The 12,391-nt window shown below is 32.3% G+C and overlaps 2 protein-coding genes across 10 annotated transcripts in view; both read right to left on the bottom strand.

Moving 5' to 3' along the window:
* Positions 1–12,391, bottom strand: part of LOC134692957 (rap1 GTPase-activating protein 1-like) — a 252,361-nt gene that overhangs the window by 134,061 nt on the left and 105,909 nt on the right. The window lies entirely within an intron of this gene.
* Positions 3,935–6,203, bottom strand: LOC134692025 (uncharacterized). The gene has a single exon (XM_063552369.1). It carries the CDS (start codon positions 6,163–6,165, stop codon positions 5,008–5,010), a length of 1,158 nt encoding a protein of 385 aa, XP_063408439.1. The 5' UTR covers positions 6,166–6,203; the 3' UTR covers positions 3,935–5,007.

Genomic DNA, 12,391 nt, shown 5'->3' with positions numbered 1-12,391 from the left:
ATTCTAGAATCGTTAGAATGAAACCTATCCAAACTCATGCTATCATTAACACAGTAATTACAGATAGTTCCTTTAATGTACAAAGGAATTTACTAGGGTCCAGAATTAAGTTGAAATCATATAGTTTGGATTTTTTAGTTTCTTTTATAATAACACATCCACTATAAATAGTTCCTTTGGTAGACGGAGCAAGGCAAATCTTAAGTATCCAGAAAAGTTTAACCCATAAAGTTTGGCCTTTGTAATGTCTGGACTTTCTGCTACACTAACACATCCTATATAAATAGCTCCTGTTATAGACAGAGTAAAATCTCTAGAATCCAGAATAGTTTAACTCTAAAAATGTGGCCTTTGTAGTGTCTGGACTTCTGTCTGCACTAATACATCCAATATAGATAGTTCCTGATGAGGATAGAGCAAGGGAGTATGGATATAAGATTCCCATGTCACGGAGATTGTAGTAGGTAATGCTTTGTCCTTGGTCAGTCAGAATATGTAATAAATGATTGTCAACATCAGTAACAACGATATTATCTGATGGTGTTGTTAGTAATCTTACAGGTGTAAATGGTTTCTCCTCAGTGTTGACATCAGGGTGACCAGTATAAGTTCCTAGAATGTCTCCTCCTGGTGATAACACTACCACTCTACCTCTTCGATCATAATCTAACATATCCACCACACAGATGTTACCATTACTGGTACAAGTCACATATATAGGGAAGGAAAATAATGGTTTTGTAATGGAACTTTTTCGAAATCTTGGCAAACTAAATAATTGTTTCTTATGATTGACATGTTCATATTCCTTCAGTTGTTTTCCTTCCTGATCCATCACAATAACTACACCTTGTCTTGTGATAGGTAATAACTCTTCCACAGGATTGGCTCCTATGATGACTCTGTGATCACTGGTCACATGGACACTGATTGGATACAATGGTTTTACATCATACCTGGAATCAGTTATCTCCCCTGTCATGGTGTTGATAAGTTTGAGTTTAGTCTCATCTGTTGTAACAAGAATGTTATTTGAATGAGTTTTTGCCATTCCATAAATCTGAGTATTAAGACTTGTTATTACTTCCTTCAACAACAAACAAAAACCATAATGTTTAAAGTTAGCTATTAAAAAGCCCATCAGTTATTATAAATCTATACTTGTTTTTAGGGTTTTTGTAATTTTCAATGTGAATTACTGAAAGTCCTTGTACTCAGCGGGTCTATCTTACCACAATTAGTACTATAATAATCCTAATACATTTTTTTACATAAATGAGGCTAGTAGTTTTCTCGTTTTTGAATTGTTTTAGTTATTTTGGGGCCTTTTATAGCTGACTATGTGGTAAGGGATTTGCTCATTGTTGAAGGCCATATGGTTACCTATAGTTGTTAATTCCTGTGTCATTTTGGTCTCTTGTGGAGAGAATAATCTCATTGGCAATCATACCACATCATCTTTTTTTTTATAAAAGTAAAACCCACAGCCATATCATACGTAATAACCATTTATTGCTCATTCATTAAACTTGTGTTTATTTGTCTTTTAAATATTCTTCCGAAAGTTAAACATTTAACATCACGTTCAGTGTTATTATAACAATCACAATATTCTTGATAAACATTTTGATTATTTTTGTTGTTGGATTGCTGTACCAATGAAGTACATACAAATCATCTACTTTCTGCATACATAATTTAATTTTGGATGTATGGCGTCTTCTAATTGGCTGACGTTATTTTGTTATGAGCCCATAGACACAATTTAGTCATATGACCCGCCAACAGTGACGTCATGGACGTTTTTTAATGGTTTTCTACAGTTTAAAACGACAGAAAAAATATTACAGTCATTCCTTAATTAGTATTGAACATATTGTAAGATAGGAGATTTGAAAATAATAGATGTTAAGTTCTCTTTCCTAATGCTTATCTTTTAACTTAATTAAATCAATAATATATCAGTTATAATGCTTAAAGTATTCAAATGTTTTTTCATTGACATTTTACAGACAGCCTGGTGTTTTATCAGGACTAAAAATTAAAAAAAAAGGTTTGTAATGCAGATTCAGTCATCCTTCAAAAGTAAATTTCCTTCAGTATTTTATTATACTTTTATAGCTGACTTACTGTGGTATGGGTTTTAATCATTGTTGAAGGCACATAGTGATCTATTGTGGTACATTTCTGTATCATTATTGGTCTTTTGAATAGAGTTGTCTCATTGGCTATCTAACCGCTTCTTCTTATTTTTATGTACAGTGTATAATATGGCTCATTTTTAACAATGAACTACAGCCTTTACCAGTTTTAACAAGTTTAGAATACAGTAGAAAACTCAATAAGAACTTGATGCATTGGGAATTTTGGGAGAACCATGAATTAGTTTCAGCAATGAAAATATAGTTTAATGAATATGAAAAAAATCATTAAAGTTATTGAAATCAGTAGAGATTGTCTATAGCCATTGTTGTCATGAATATGCATGAAATATTAACCACTGGACATTAAGTAACAACTTTGAGTATTTAATAAAACAGATATTTTAAAAGATTATTTTTTTCTTCTAATTTCAAGGTCATTAGTAGAGTACATAACAAGAACTTATATTTTTAAAACATCAACATGATTAATTCATATTAGAAAATAGAGTAATTTTGTCCCAAAAAATGCCCCCCCCCCCCAAAAAAGATATAACAGAAATGCTTTGATGCATATAATGGGAGATAACTCAAATTATAAACCAATGTTTGTTGTACGGTAGTCCATAGAAAACTTTAATCGATTTTAAATACGTCATTTGTATTCTATTTAAAAAATTAAGACATTTCTTTAATAATATATCCTATTCAATAAATTTTAATCAAGATATTTGTACAAGGTTCTAAAGTTTAAAAGTCAAGGACAAATTGTACACAAGGTATCTATCATGTTTAAATACTGATCTCTATTTGCCATTCATAAATTTTAATAACTTAAGGATTTCCTTCCTAAATATTTCTCAGAACTCTGCCTGAATCAACTCTTTGACTTAATTGCAAATCTAACGGTTTTATGTCTTTGTAATTTTCCCTGCTACTTCCGAGGTAAGACCTAACAATCAACCTGAGATATGCCAGCAAATATAGGTCACCATACTGCCTTCAACAAAGAGTAAAACACAAACTGTATAGTCAGCTACAAATGTATAACTGGCTTCAACAATGAGCAAATTAAAGAAAGATTGAACTCCATATTAAAAAAACCTTACTTATACTCTATCACTATTGTCATCTTTTAAAAGAAAATTTTCTTCAGTATTTTCTATATTATCCTTTAACAGCTGACAATGTTGTCTGGATTTATCACATTGTTGAAGGCAGCATGTTGACCTATAGTTGTTAATTTCTGTGTCAATTGATATACTGTGGAGAGTTGTCTCATTGGCAATCATACCACATCTTCTTACATGAACAGTGCCTGTCGTGGAGGAAAACTAGACACAGTGAAATGGTTGAAAGAGAATTTTGACAACAAATTATTTGATATGAGGAAAGCAATGAACAATGCTTGTATCATATGTGTATAATATGGCTATTATTAAAGACATGCTGTAGCCTTTATCAGTTTTTCCAAATTTAGGGTTTTGGTTGATTATACAGGGGATCACTGAAGCATGACTGGAACAGAAACCCCCCACCCCCCCTTCTTATGAAAAGTTCTGGATCCCCCGGCCCACTGGTATTGAAATCTGTAGAAATTATCTATATATATAAAGCCATTGTTGTCCTGTATATGTGTGAAATATTAACCACTGGACATTAAGCAATCAACAATCAATCAATCTATAGGCCTTGTCTTGGTATAATTAGTATATGTATGTTTGAAACAGAAATTAACTTATAACAATTTAACTATGGTTTCAAAAATATTCCATTATCAAACTAATTTTTAAATCAAATCCTTAATCATTAGAATCCAGCCTTTTCAAACTCATGCTATCATTAACACAATAAATATAGAAAGGTTGATGTGCAAAGGAAATCACTAGAATCCAGAATTACATTAAAATTGTATATTTTTTTTTACTTTGTTGTTCACTAAAAAATCCCATATACTGTGAAAGTACTTTAATTCGTGGGTATCAATTTTCGTGGTTTGAGAAATTTTTACATGTTCGTGGGTTTTTTAATTCGTGGATTTTAGTTTTCTAAAAACAAAATTTGAAAAATTAAAACCTTTAGAAACGAAGGTGACAAATGGTCTGGATTGAAGGAAATTGCAAAGTAAACATTGACCCATGTAAATGTAAATCGTAGTGACAACTCTAATTAACCCAAGATAAAGTGATCAACAAATTATAATAAGAACCATCAAAAGTGTTAATTAGGCCATAAACATGTCACCCAAAGAAATCAGTATCATAAACATATCTTATAAACATATCTTGAATTGTCATATAAATTTTATCAAAATCAAGCCCATCATGAAATTATTATTTTCCATATGTACGAGAACTAAGAGGATATAAAATGAACACTTTATCATACTTGCATATCAATACCGGAAATTTGACTTTCATCGAAAAAAGAATTACAAGATTAAAAGTTGTACAGTTTAGGTTATTAAAGATTAAATGGTTATAAGCCTTGCATGCAGTTGTATTCCTGTGACTGCTATAAAAGAATTCTCAGATTCGAGGTTATTCAACATTTTCTCTAGATCATATCAGTAGTCAAACCTTCATGGGGATCTTTCCATGTCTTGATTTGGACAATGGTTGTTTTATTTCGTTGGACACTTAAACTCGTGGATAAAGTCATCCACGAAAACCACGAAAATTGGTACCCCACGAATAAAAGTACTTTCACAGTAGATAGTTCTGTATGTAGACAAAACAAGGGAAATCTTTAGAATCCAGAAAAGTTAAACTCATAAAGTTTGGCCTTTGTGATATTTGGACTTCCTATCTCAATTTTATTCATCCTATATAAATAGTTCCTGAGGTAGAGAGAGCAAGGAAAATCACTAGAATTCAGAATATTTTAACTCATAAAGTTTGGCCTTTGTTGTGTCTGGACTTCCTCTCATATTAGCACATCCTATATAAATAGTTCCTGTCATAGACAGAGCTATGGAGAATGGAAGTAAGATCCCCATGTCATGGAGATTGTAGTAGGTAATACTTTGTCCTTGGTCAGTCAGTATATGTAATAAATGATTGACCACATCAGTAACAATAATATTATCTGATGGTGTTGTTAGTATTCCACGAGGTTCAAATGGTTTCTCCTCAGTGTTAACCTTAGGGTGACCAGTGTAAGTGTCTAGAATGTCTCCTCCTGGTGATAACACTACCACTCTACCTCTGCCATCATCATCTAATATATCCACCACACAGATGTTACCATTACTGGTAGTAGTTACACATGAAGGGTAGGTGAATAATGGTTTGTTATGATTGTCATGTTCATATTCCTCGAGTTGTTTTCCTTTCTGATCCATTACCACCACTACACGTCTTCCTGTGACAGGTAATAACCTTCCTCCAGACCAGGCTCCTATGATGACTCTGTGATCACTGGTCACATGGACACAGATTGGACCCAATGGTTTAACATCATACTTAGAATCAGTTATCTCCCCTGTCATGGTGTTGATTAGTTGGAGTTTAGTCTCACCTGTTGTTATTACAAGAATGTTATTCGAATCAGTTTTAGCCATTCCATAAATCTCAGTGTTTAGACTTGTTATAACTTCAGTTCTATTTCCAATTAGTTTGACATGTTGTAACTTTGATATGAGACTATCCCCCAGCCACATAGAACCATCAGAACATACGGCTATAAAGTGAATATTGTTAAGATCTGTTGTATAAACTTTGGATATTTCTAACTTAATTTCACTCTTCTGTTTTGGCTTCAGTTCTACTTTGCCTTTATTATAGTCTTCTTCTTCAATAAACTCATGTCCATTGTGAACTTTAGTGATACACTTGAGACATATAAGTTTATTACAAGTTTTACAGAATAGACAGCAAGCTTGGTTAGAATGTTCATCACATTTGACTTCACTGAATATAATTGTGTCCTTTGACACCTCTTGTTTTCCTATGTCATTTATATTCAAAATTTTATGGTCTTTCCCAATCTTTAGATGGACCCCATCCTTACACTTGTCACACATGAGCGACTCGCATGTGCTACATTTCCATTGAATCTTATTTCCACTTTCACACCCCTGTCAAAATGCAACCATGGTTGACCATGGTTACCATCGCTAACCATTGATAACCATGGTCAAACCATGGTTGACTGTGCTGAAAACCATGGTTAACCATGATTGTGACCATGGTCAACATCTGACCATGGTTGACCATGCTCTATTTAACCATGGTTAACCATGGTTTTCCACGTTTGTGACCATGGTAAACATCTGACCATGGTTGACCATGGTCTAATCAACCATGGTCAATTTGACAACCATGGTCTTGCACCTGACCATGGTCAACTTGACAACCTGGACCATGGTGAATAAATGTTGATCTGGATTATACCCATGGGAATTTATAACAAATTATAAATTACTTTGAGACTTTCAATATTAAAAAATCGTGCTCGTTTTTTCAGTGGTACAATGTTATTGACAATTTTTAATTTCTTTCTTCCCAAGAGGTAAATTGTGACCTTTCATGATTATTTCAATAACAATATATTCTCTATACATTTTAAAACACACATAAACTGAGCAGTAAAGATATAGTGGCAGAGAATGCTAGTTACAGTCGGGTCAAATTTGGGACTTACAAACTTTTACAAACTGGAAGTTGGAACTTACTTTCGATCAGTATTCCTTGTTTTTTAACAGTTGTACGCTGTCATTTAACGATGTATTTCTTTCTTCCAAAGACAACATCTTTCTTCCAAAGACGTAATTTCTGACTTTCTCTCCAAGTTCATAAATCTGCCTTTCTTTATCATTATACGGCATATTTTAAGAACTTGAAAACATTTCAGAGTGATATCTTTAGTCTTTATTGTTTATGTTTATTCCCCAACCGGAAACACATGCGACGTCATGATCATTTATTATCACCAACCGTTAACAATGATTCACTCAATGCGAAACATTTAAATGACTTGGAACAAACGTCACGTGAGTAAAGTTATTTCGCGCTTTAAAATTCAAGTGAAGGATTTGATGTCCAGTGTTGTCACGTAAAGAAGATTTGTTATCAGATAAGTACATTCACAGGAAATCTGTTTGATATTTTGTTTAAAAGATGTAAAAATTGTTACAGTATTTGATTTGGCTTTCATTAATTGAACACATGTCACCTGTAATGGGTCTTTAATTTTTTTTGTCAGTGTCAGTTATCCATATCAACATTAATTTTATATTTAATTGTTTTTAATTCCAGGTGTAACTGATAAAACTGTACAATATGAAAATTTTGTCAATGGTAAAATAATTTACACAATCATTCTTTTGTTTGAAAGGTAAAAAAAAAAAAAAGGGGGGTTACAATTATTTGTTTTCATAAAAACATGTTCATGATGTTTATTTTGTTGGGTGTTTTTATTATTGAAAATTTGCAAACGAAGATAAAACATTTTTGATCCTTAAAATCTGTTATTGTATACAAATTATCAAGAACAATTGATTCTTTGTGGAAAATTTTATGTTCTTGCAGGTGGAAACTGCTTTGCATTTTATGGATGAACATTTCTGCAAGGGTAGCTTTAAAGAGTTTCATGCAATTTAGCATTTGTTGGTAGTCCTGACACAAAAAGGAAGAGAAGTATACAGGCTCCATAACAAGTAGACTAACTGTTTCAAGATAATTGAAGATTGAATTGACAAGAATGTAAAATGGCCAACCATGGTTTAATGGAGATGGTTGACCATGGTTGACTCATTAATAACCATGGTTGACCATGGTTGGGACCACGGTTGACCATGGTTCGAACCACGGTTGACCATGGTTGTAACCACGGTTGACCATGGTTCCTACCATGGTTGACCATGGTTCTAACAATGGTCGACCATGGTCATTAAAACCATGGTTAACCAAGGTCGGCCAATTAACAATTTTGTCAAACCATGGTCAACCATGGTCATACAACCATGGTTGACCATGGTTAACCATGGTTCTAACCATGGTTCAAACTGCACACTGACAGGGGCATAACTGACATCCAACTGGAATTTGACTTTTTTGTATTGAACTTGCAAACGCCATTTCAAAATTTAAAGATGTCTGACTTTATATAACTTCCTTGTCTCTATATATATATTTTAAATATCTATTTATAAATCTATTGTGTTGACGTGTGTAGAGCTAAAACAAGGGTATTTAAATTTTAGTTATTTAGGGTATATATACACTTTGTTTATATTTTTTAAGATTGAATTGAAATTTCTTTTCAAAGAATAATATATATTTATAAAGAATGGTACCCATGCAAACATCTGTGATGTAATGTTACCTGTGGAAGCTGATGGTATTCATACCAAACCACCAAACATGGTCAGCCATGGCCATATCTCCCAGAAGGTTGGGGGGGGGGGGGGGGGGGGTAGTCATACATTTATGGTTTTGATGTCCTTATAATTTGATGCTACTTCCTTTCTTTCTCTTATTAAGTAATTAAGTAGAATATTTTAAAACAAGCCTACCTGTTTTTATGGTTTATTTTCCCTGATATTCCAGCTGCCATAACGAGTTAATGAAAAAATGAACAAGATCCTGATATCACCCTTCACATCCCCTTCATAACTCTCAAAAATGTAACATTTCTCATAGTTGTAATTTCCAATTGTTTTTAAAAAAAATAATGAATTCAAACAACCAAAAAGAAATGAACACAGATAAACACGATCACAAGTTGTATACAGCTATCTTATCCCTAGTTAATTCATTACTGGTTAATACTTTAAATGAAATGAACATGAAAGCACTCTACCATTCAATTTTTTTGAACATCTGATTTCTATTTCACTTTTATTTACCTATTTTTTGGCAGAATGTTCATTCATCAAAGTAAAAAGTCAACAAGATTAGCTATAAGTTGATTAACCTGTGCCAGAATATTATAATGACCCCCTTTTTAACATATGATCTAACTTAGGTGATTATCACCAATACATCCCAGTGACTAATTGGTTTTAGTTAAATTAAGATGTAACTTTTAATACATTTCTATACATTATAACATTTTAATCCAAAGTATATTAACTAAGTATTTAAAAGTCAATAAGATTATTATCTGTAATAAAACATTGACAATGTAATTTGTAAACACAATGATCAAAGAGATTGTGTATTCAGGAAAATTGAGAATCATAGATTTAGTGTTGACTGGCTAGTGATTTCAGTAGTAACTACTTCCACCACTCAGCCACTGAGGCCCCCTAAAACTATTATTGACCCAACAGATAAAAGAAAGTAATCAACAAGAAAAATGATGAAAAAATAATTGTTCAATATAATTTGAGGTTAGTTATATTTATAAACTCCAAGAAAGACATCAACACCAATCAGAATTTCATAATAAGATAAATCTGCATGTATAAAGGGAGATAACTGGAACAGTCTTGGATGTACAATGGGAGATAACTCTGACAAATCTGCATGTATAAAGGGAGATAACTGGAATAGTCTTGGATGTACAATGGGAGATAACTCTGACAAATTTGCATGTATAAAGGGAGATTACTGGTGTTGTCTTGGATGTACAATGGGAGATAACTCTGACAAATCTGCATGTATAAAGGGAGATAACTGGTGTTGTCTTGGATGTACAATGGGAGATAACTCTGACAAATCTGCATGTATAACTGGAGATAGCTGGTGTTGTCTTGGACGTACAATGGGAGATAACTCTGACAAATCTGCATGTACAAAAGGGAGATAACTGGTGTTGTCTTGGATGTACAATGGGAGATAACTCTGACAAATCTGCATGTATAACTGGAGATAACTGCTGTTGTCTGGGACGTACAATGGGAGATAACTCTGACAAATCTGCATGTATCAAGGGAGATAACTGGTGTTGTCTTGGATGCACAATGGGAGATAACTCTGACAAATCTGCATGTATAAAGGGAGATAACTCAGAGTAGTCTTCGACATTCAATTTTTCGAAAAAAAATTAAATGATTTTTTTCTGTAAAATAGCAGAAATGCAATTTAACAAATATAATGGGAGATAACTCAATATATAGACAAAAACTTGATGTAGCCTATAGAAAACTTAAATAAATTTTAAATCATCATTTGAATTCCTTTAAATAGATAAGACATTCCATTAGTAATGTACCCAATTCAATTAAACCTTTATTATGGTTTGTGTTCAATTTTACTGACATTATCATAAAGTGAAGGACAAATTGTATAGAAGGTATCATAACATGTTTAAATCTTAATTTTCCATTCATAATTTTAATTAGATAGCGCTTTTGCTAAATGGATATTTTTTAGAAACCTGCCTGAATCAACTCTTAGACCTTAATGTTTTTAAATTCTCTGTTGTTTTCCCATCTACTTTCTTGAAACAATAATCCAGTGACATTTCTGCCTTCCACAATGAACAAAACCCATACTGTATAATCAGTTACATAAGTGCCTTCAACAACAAACAACAAGCTGGATTCCCCTCTAAATTTGGATTGTGATTAAATAGTTGACACAGCATAGGTTTCTGACACAGAATGAATATATTCAAATGAACTTAAAATTTTTGTTTTCTCTTAGAGCAATTCACTATGCTGTTGAATATTAATCCTCTCAAAAAAATGTTTGAAGAAATTTTCTTTTTATTTATGAAATTTCAAATGAGAAAAATTGAACCCATTTTTTTAATCACATCCCCCTTTCCATTATTCCAAAACTAATTTCAATTAAAATATTCTAATGGAGTTTGCAACAATTACTACTCATTTAAATACATCATAAAATATTAAGATGTAAAAAAACTGCTTAACACTGAATGGTAAAGATTATTTAAATTTATCAGTTGGTAGTAAAAAGTGAATATACATTGTATATTGTATATAACAAAGATTTAAGTTGATTCTGGACAAAGAAAGATAACTCCAATTAAAAAAATTCTTGCAATAAGATATTTCTTGCTTACTATTCTGGACAAAGAAAGATAACTCTTAATTAAAAAAAATTTGTTATTTCACAACATTGTGAAATTAGATATTTCTTGCCATTGCACAATACTGTGCAATTGAAAAGACTTGCTATTGCACAATACTTAATATAATAATTTTAGATCCTGATTTGGACCAACTTGAAAACTGGGCCCATAATCAAAAATCTAAGTACATGTTTAGATTCAGCATATCAAAGAGGCCCAAGAATTTGATTTTTGTTAAAATCAAACTTAGTTTAATTTTGGACCCTTTGCACTTTAATTTAGACCAATTTTAAAACTGGACCAAAAATTAAGAATCTACATACACAGTTAGATTTGGCATATCAAAGAACCCCAATTATTCAATTTTTCATGAAATCAAACAATTTTTTATTTTGGACCTCGATTTGGGCCAACTTGAAAACTGGGCCACTAATCAAAAATCTAAGTACATTTTTAGATTCAGCATATCAAAGAACCCCAAGGTTTCAATTTTTGTTAAAATCAAACTAAGTTTAATTTTGGACCCTTTGGACCTTAATGTAGACCAATTTGAAAACGGGACCAAAAATTAAGAATCTACATACAGTTAGATTCGGCATATTAAAGAACCCCAATTATTCAATTTTGATGAAATCAAACAAAGTTTAATTTTGGACCCTTTGGGCCCCTTTTTCCTTAACTGTTGGGACCAAAACTCCCAAAATCAATACCAACCTTCCTTTTATAGTCATAAACCTTGTGTTTAGATTTCATAGATTTCTATTTACTTATACTACCGCTATGGTGCGAAAACCAAGAAAAATGCTTATTTGGGTCCCTTTTTGGCCCCTAATTCCTAAACTGTTGGGACCTTAACTCCCAAAATCAATACCAACCTTCCTTTTGTGGTCATAAACCTTGTGTTTAAATTTCATTGATTTCTATTTACTTTAACTAAAGTTATTGTGCGAAAACCAAGAATAATGCTTATTTGGGCCCTTTTTTGGCCCCTAATTCCTAAACTGTTGAAACCAAAACTCCCAAAATCAATCCCAACCTTTCTTTTGTGGTCATAAACCTTGTGTCAAAATTTCATAGATTTCTATTAACTTAAACTAAAGTTATAGTGCGAAAACCAAGAAAATGCTTATTTGGGCCCTTTTTGGCCCCTAATTCCTAAAATATTGGGACCAAAACTCCCAAAATCAATACCAGCCTTCCTTTTATGGTCATAAACCTTGTGTTAAAATTTCATAGATTTCTATTCACTTTTACTAAAGTTAGAG

Source organism: Mytilus trossulus, chromosome 12, assembly GCF_036588685.1.
Source record: "Mytilus trossulus isolate FHL-02 chromosome 12, PNRI_Mtr1.1.1.hap1, whole genome shotgun sequence".
In the NCBI taxonomy this organism is placed as follows: Eukaryota; Metazoa; Mollusca; class Bivalvia; order Mytilida; family Mytilidae; genus Mytilus; species Mytilus trossulus.
Note: the sequence above shows the minus strand (reverse complement) of the source record. Positions and strands in the feature narration are given on the sequence as shown.